This window comes from Lycium ferocissimum, chromosome 1 (assembly GCF_029784015.1).
Source record: "Lycium ferocissimum isolate CSIRO_LF1 chromosome 1, AGI_CSIRO_Lferr_CH_V1, whole genome shotgun sequence".
NCBI classification, from domain to species: Eukaryota; Viridiplantae; Streptophyta; class Magnoliopsida; order Solanales; family Solanaceae; genus Lycium; species Lycium ferocissimum.
Genome location: NC_081342.1, coordinates 16,269,072 through 16,276,791, shown reverse-complemented (window position 1 = coordinate 16,276,791; position 7,720 = coordinate 16,269,072). Strand labels below are relative to the sequence as shown.

At 36.7% G+C, this 7,720-nt stretch overlaps 1 protein-coding gene across 3 annotated transcripts in view; it reads right to left on the bottom strand.

Moving 5' to 3' along the window:
- The window catches only part of LOC132050244 (WD repeat-containing protein WDS homolog), a 16,967-nt gene extending 9,513 nt beyond the window's left edge, over positions 1–7,454 (bottom strand). Inside the window, exons 1-4 of one of the 3 annotated variants that reach the window (XM_059441402.1) lie at positions 7,264–7,454; positions 5,528–6,084; positions 4,668–4,769; positions 1,075–1,710 (exon numbers count right to left, since the gene is read on the bottom strand). In XM_059441402.1, coding sequence (XP_059297385.1) covers positions 1,075–1,710; positions 4,668–4,769; positions 5,528–6,084; positions 7,264–7,423 — 1,455 coding nt within the window. In that variant the 5' untranslated portion in view covers positions 7,424–7,454. Of the gene's footprint in view, positions 1–1,074; positions 1,711–4,667; positions 4,770–5,527; positions 6,236–7,263 lie in introns of all 3 variants that reach the window. The other 2 variants (XM_059441408.1, XM_059441413.1) reach the window with 2 other exon arrangements.
- Between the last annotated feature and the right edge of the window lie 266 nt (positions 7,455–7,720).

Here is a 7,720-nt window from a genome sequence, read left to right as displayed (position 1 = left end):
AAAAAAAAAAAAGAGCATATGCTCACAACTTGTGCAAACATAGAACAAATGAAACTATTCTATGTGTTTGGTTAGATGCAACCAGTCCCACATAATAATATATATCCGTTGTAGTTCTTGCAGTATAATCTCTTAATCTGGGCCATGGTGTAACCACATTCGAGTGGACCTACTGATTACCGCTATTTTTGGTTCGACCGAAGAGAGGGGTTGTAAGAGCTCTGACGGAAAGTGAAAAAGGACGGCTGATGCTACTTCCCTTGTTTGGTTAGAAGGTAGAAAGTGGAGGCCGGGGGTGTCAAATTTTGCATTATAATTGGCCATCTGTTTCGTGTTCTGGTGTCCGTATAAAATAATACCAAAATAATCTATGTATTATTTTGTACCAAAAGTGACATGACAAATGAGGATACACATATCAGCAATACATGTATTATATCACTTTTTTTTCAAAAAACAAGAAATACATGTATTAGATCACCTAAATGGAAATTTCTGTTAGAACTATTATAATTTGTGTATAAGTTGTCAGCGTATAACTTGACCCTATGTGTATATGAGATTCTCCTTAATATTATGCACTATCTGGCTAATTTACAGCAGTTATGAAGCAGAAAATTCAATCCATGACCTCAAGAAATTGAAATATTAATTAAATTTAAAGAAAGAAAGAAAACAACGCAACATATTCTGCGAGTCACAAGATTTTGAGAATGACCTTCACAATTCAAGGACCTATATGCTGTAACAAAATTCTAGCAATACGAAAATTCACACGCATGAAAAAGATAAATGCCGAATCATGCATAGATATAATGCAATTAGTTTGTGAACAATGTTGCTTTTGTTGCTGCAAATATTGCAGTCTAGTATAATAGACCTTTGTTGGTCTCGCTTATAAATTTTCCAAGATCAATCTAAGCATGCTAGTAAGCTAACGAAAATATTAGTCTACAACAAATCATTCACGTTAAAGTTTGAAGTTCTTTAATCTCATGCTTATTTGTTTATTAGTTTTTCCTTCTTTTTTTTGGGTGGTGGGTGATGGGGGGCCACATTGAAGAATGACCATACCTTTGAATCTTCACTACCACTGGCGATAAAAGTGCTATCCACTCCTCCAAAACAGGAGCGTATCACATACTTATGTTGTCTGTGGCCTTTAAACTTCATGGGGCTAAGCCACTCGCCTGCGACATCCCACATATGAATCTCTTGACTATTAAGGTTTACTATGAAGAATTTACCATCCCCTGATAGTGAAAGGGATGTGATTGGATGCTCCTCTGGAATCACATGTTCAGCACCTGTCCCCACATTCAATATTCGGATATTTTTGTCAGAAAATATACTGATAAGTTTTTCTCCATCAGGTGTAATAGCAAGATCTAGAACCTTTGGCATCCGCGTCCCTTTCCATGATTTGAGCTCATTACCCTTAGAGTCCCACATGTATATGCCTTTTTCAGGGTCCGAACTGCCACAGACGAATCGCCTAGAATCGGGAAACCAAGCACATGAGCTGACAATGAAACCAGCATCACCATATGTGTGCTTGCATGTACCTGTTTCCACGTCCCAGAGCTTGAGCACTTCTATGTTCCCACAGGTTAGCAACATTGTATCGTCCGGGCTCCATGCTACAAAAGAAATTGGCTTTTCATGGCTCTGCAGCACATGTATCTGGGTCAGTTTCCCATCATCCAGTACCTGAAAGTAATTATCAACCCAACTCAGAAAACAATGGCCAACCCTCATCCCCAGAAACTTGCTGATGCCCTATGAATCAAAGCATAGAAATATAGGGAGCTTATATATTTTAAGAAATCGAAACAGGTTGCATATACTGCTAAAGACGTGATTGCTTGTAAGTTGTAATTTGTAAGTTTATAGGTTCTTCATATGAGAATCTAAAACAAATCATCCATAATTTAAGACAACATCTTGACCAAAACATGTGTACACAATCATCAAGATACTTATTAATTAAATGCTTAGTTACTAACTGTCAGAAATATCAAAACCAGATGTCATGTCTCCCAAATCGGTTGGGATCAGTCACACCACTATAACCCCATCCTAAACTAGAATACGTCTGACAAAAAGTATATGCACTAAGAACAAAAAGGTCAGGAAGTCCACTTGGAATCTTCTTTTTTTCCCGATGGAGAAAGTCTTCATGGAATCACAAGCGCAGTCTTAACTAAGACTAGACTGATGTCTTTCCAATGTCTTTTGGGGGCCAGCGCTTATGAAGCACATGGTGGTAAACATTCTTTGACCCATTTGTAATGGGCCTATTGGCGGCTAAATTTGTCCTTAATAATCTCCATTAAGAACTAACCCAGTCACCAACTTGTGGCACAAGGAAGTGAAAGAGTAACCATTCTGACCTCAGTTTCTAAATAGGACTCTTATACGGCAGAATAGGAAAATAATCATGCATTTAAGTCAAAGTTTAGCTTCATAAGGCTGATAACGGTTGACCACTTTAAGATTGATCCTAAGACTCATCTACGCCTTTCCAGTGACCAGGTATGACTGCTGTCATTTTTCTTGAAAAATAGAATCCACTGGGAACTTAGCTCTAACACCTCCAAAAGTTCAAGACAATAGATTGACGCACTGTGACTCTGTGAGTACTCTAACATAGCCCCCATTTAGGATACTTGTGAGCAAGAAGTTGCTGGAGTAGTTGAACTTTATTGGTTGATAAAATGCTAATTCTGCAGCTCAGTTGTCACAATTCCACATACACCACTGAGATGCAAGGTTCTAATCCTATGAAAAGTATCTCCTCTTATTTTTCTTCGCTTCTGCACTATGCAATCCCCACCCCCCCCCCCCCCCCAAAAAAAAAAAAAAAAAAACTTTACACAAGGAAATAAGTTCTTCAGGAGGCATTCAATTAAAATTATTGTCAAGCGTCATTTACGTGTTCTCTAACATAGCTCATACGGAGGATGAATAGCAACTTGAAACCACACTTTAACATTTAGCTAGGTGAGAAACTAAATTGTGGAGGCTACCTTTGGCTTGGATGATACCGAACCTACTAATCAATATTTTAGATCCTACATGAGGCACTGTGAACTTTCCCCTCCCTTCTCGGATCTCCCAGATTTAGTTATAAGCCTATGTGCACCCAAAGGTGAGGCCTAGCAGTTAATGATATGGGATGAAAACTATAAGAGACTAGGGTTCAAATCCTAGCAGAGGCAAAAGAAAAGCTAAGTGATTTCTTCTCACCAACATAAACTTGGTGGGTAGAGTACCTGGTACATGTGCTGGTAGGAGAGATAACATGTACCAAGTGAAATAGTCAAGTTATAAGCCTAAGCATGCTGATAACTAAAACCTTGGAAGTTCATCCTACTAGATAGTTTTAAAGCTATATAGAAGACATTTCTCATTTTCTGGTGAAAAATTGCTTGAGTAAATTAGTAGGTAAACCTCTTTCTTTAGTTATACCTATTCATTCTTCCAACTTCAATCTCTTCAAGTTATGTACTTAGCCATCATAAATCATCATTCATTTTGAAGGGATAATTGATATAGATATGCCATGAGGGGTGTGGACTGTGGAGTAACCAAACCACCACATTCACAGCCTTGGTCCATCAATAGCAGCACAATCCTAAGTGAACACCAGCTACCAAAAAGGAGTCCTAAATGCACCCATATATAGTCAAGACACTGCAGTTTTTGCATGCACTTGTGGGATTACACTGGGTATGTTGTTGTTTGTTTGTTTGCAGTTTTTGCATGCAGTTTTTACCTTTAATCACCAGATCTTGGTGTGTAAACTTAATGGTTACTGATTGATCCCAAGATTCATTGATGCTTCTCCCACGATTAGCTTTTTTGTCAAATAGAGAAGTTACATTATCCAAACTAAAATAAAAAGAGCATGGATGATGAAGTTCATGGTTTTATTAAAAGATATTATAAACAAAAGAGTATATATGAAGTTTCATGTTTTATTAAAAAATTTTGACCACTAGCTTAAGAATTATAGAAAATGTGGGATGGAGTGTTCTAGGCAACACGTCTTCAGACAACTGGAACACTTTACTGACAGCTCCTACAAGAAAATTCGTCAGCCCAAACATAAACCTAGAAACCACTTCCTTACTTTTTTCCCAAGAAAAAAAATAATCTTGACTAGATCGTTTCCTGCTAGTAACAGGCAAGTGAACAACCTAAAGCATTCACTCAGAGTACAATTTCTTGACAAAAAATTCAATTGACCAAAGAAAGAAAAGTTTCTTATATAAGCTTTTACGAAGCATAAAGGAACTGTGATTAAAACATGACTTTCTTGGTAACATTTATCAAGAAAGCAAAGCAGAACAAGTAACTTTTCTGTTTAATTCATCCTGCAAAAAGTAATGAATAAATTTCTTCTGCTTATTCCATGAAAGCATTCACTTAGACAACGTAAATAGGGTAATACGACCAAACGTCTAGCTTATGGAGTTCCGAAACTGCAGGGCTATGATCTTTAACAAGTATCCCCTCTCTCCACGATTTAGCTTTATTTTTTCAACAGCACAAGTGCACAACTCAGCAATTTACAGGAACGGCCCAAATTATATGCAGGAAATAAACAACTGGATTTCTCAGACTTGCATAGCAAAGTTAAGTGTTGACAATGTGAAACAAACCTTCCAAATGATGGCTGTGCAGTCACTTGATGATGAGGCCAGGTAGCTTCCATTATTCGAGAACTGGACATACCAGACTTCATTTCTGTGGTTAGTCAGGATCTGCAACAGTGTTAAAGATATTAAATACATATTTCCTAAGGAGAAGCTAGGCAAACAATGATAACAAATTAGTAAGGGGAGAAACTACTCATGATCACGGTGTGATAAGTCCAATCTTCATGAATTCCACTGATTAAAAGATTTTATAATAGAAAACCACTAATAGCATTTGGCAATTTCTTGCTGACTAGGTCATCTGAAAGTCATAAAGTGACTTTAACTGCCGAATGTAATTGCAAGACTATTAACATTCTATAAATTTGCCTAGTGTCAGAAGCTTATTTGAGACAATGATCCTTAAATCACAACAAAAGATAGTTAAATTAGTGAAATAATTAAATGCAAGAGGTAGTTCAGTTCCTAGTGAACTTGGGAAATATCCGTACAATTGTCCTACTTTCCTTTTCAATTTGATCCAAAAAGCGTGCAGATCCCTGAAGGAGAGACATACTAAGTATCCAGCAAAGCGTTTTTCCTAAGATTATCAAAAAGGTAGCAGTTGAACCACTTTTGAGCTATTGAAAGTTAACTTCCAGGGTAAAAATGGTAAGCGCAAATTAAGCTATCGAAGTATACGTCACTAAACGTGATAATTTGATACCCTATTGAGCTAAAAATCAATGGATCAAAAATGAAAGTAACTTAACATATAAACACAAGACTTAAAAGACCAGATATAATCTTAAAAAACTGAGGCATTACACGGTCCTTTCAGTGTTCAAGCTAGAAAGCTATAAATATGATGAAAAATTATCCACCTGCATGGTCTTCGTTGGAAATTGACTGCCATCACAGTGGTGATCTTCATAGAGCGAAATTGCATCAACTGAATTATGAAACACGCAGTTATCTATCTGTGACCATACAGCCATTTCAACCAAGTACTCTAACCTTCGGTCCGGCAATGTAATGGGTGGTGGCAGTACTTTTTCAAGTTCCGTAAACAAACTTTTTCGGAAGTTATAGATAGCATCAGGATCTACCTTATCCAACCCTAACTCCTTCAAGGAGAGCAATCCAAAAGCAAGCGTATGAACCTTCTCCTTCCCAACTTCTAAACCGGATATTTTTTTTCGTAAGATTTCCAAAGCTGAAGAGTCGTCCCCACGATTCAAATACTCTAACAACCACTGTTTGAGAACAAGAAACAACGCCGAAGCTCTTGTCTCATTGGTCAAGCCATTAAGTCTATTAAGGCTGTCAATACATGCATCCCAATTAGCATCACGAATATGCGACTCGAGGGTCTCAAATTCATCAGATTTGTAGCCAATCCCAGATTCTGATTCCAAACACACAGCAGACTTTCTGTAGCCTAAAGAATAGAGACACTGAATGATGACCCTCACAAATTCATGCTTCTTTATTAGTTTTTTCGACCCAAGATTATCCAATTGATTCTCCATGCCAATATGCAATTTGAACACCTCAACAACCAGTCACATTCTGAGACTACCAGCTGAAAACTTGGAAGGAGGAAAAAGTTCTGCGCATCAATTAAAAAACACAATTCAGAAGTGAACCACTAAAATTAGCCAGAATAAAGGGAATAAGGTAAACAAAGAAACTTCCACTTAGTAGGCCATTGAATTCTTGAATAGAAACTGGGGTTATAGAAACTGGGGTTAAGTTCATCCATGAATTTCAGAAACAATACAAGAAAATGCAGAAAAACGTATTCCGTCCGTTTCAATTTGTTTGACTTACTTTCCTTTTTTAGTCCGTTTAAGAAAGAATGCCTCTTTCCTTTTTTGGCAATTCTCTAATTTCAACTTTCCACACGGCAGGTTTAAAACTATAAGATTAAAGAACATTTTGGCACATTCTACACAGGGGCGGAGCTGGGTTGATCTGAGGGGGTTCATTCGGCGAAAATTTACATTGTATATACAAGGTTAAAATTATTTTTTATGTATATATAGTCGATGTTGAATCCCCTTGCCTTCTTCGTGTGTTTAATTCTTTATATTTCTGAACCCCTTAATAAAAATCTTGGCTCCGCCACTGATAATACAAATCTTTAATTTAAGACCACAAGATTCAAAAGTCGTTCTTTACTTTCTTAAACTTCGTTTCAAATCCAAACGAGACAAACAAGTTGAAACGGAGGGGAGTAATAAGTAATGGGAATAACAGAACAAGATTGATTTATTTTACAAATAACAAAAACCCAAGAAACTAAACATGCAAGAATTCGAAAAATACCATTTTTCCTACTAGTGACCAGCTACAAACCCATTACAACAACAACAAAAAAATACACCAATTTAGAAATCAAATTCAGAATTGAAATAAAATAAACAAAGACACTACTACCAACTTAGTATATTCATAAAGTTGTTGAATAGCAACTTGGGTCATGAAAAAATAATCCAGTAATCCAAGAAAACATGCAGACAGACTAAAAAAAGATACAGAAAAAACGTAATAAAACATTGAAAAGAACGAACAACAATGAAATGGAGGCAATAAAAGAGAAGAAAAAAAAATGTACCTAATGAGAATTCAAGAAAGTGCAAGTCCTTAACGTTAGAAAAAAGAGTAATGATGATATTAAGAAGTAGTTGTGAAGAATTGATGAAATCTAGAGAGACAATTAAATTGAAAGCGAAAAGATTAATGTAATCCAAGATGAACAAAAAATGAAAGATCATTTATTAAGAAGTGCAACACGTGGATGGATGGTAGCAACTTTCAGAGCCTATAAACGAAGTCGTTTTGACTTGATTGTTACTTTTGTCCTGCTGGACTCGCAGGCTGAGAATTGGGCCTCCCAAGACATGGGCTCAAGGGGGTCATTTGCACGATTGGCCTTTAAAGGCACAGGTCTTTAATTTTCGTTCCTCAAATTGACAGTCTTTAATTTTTGACCTTCGTCTAATACCATGAAGTTTGGAGTTCGAACCCCGATTCAATCAAAAAAAAAAAATTGGAAGGCGGAGTTTTGCAAA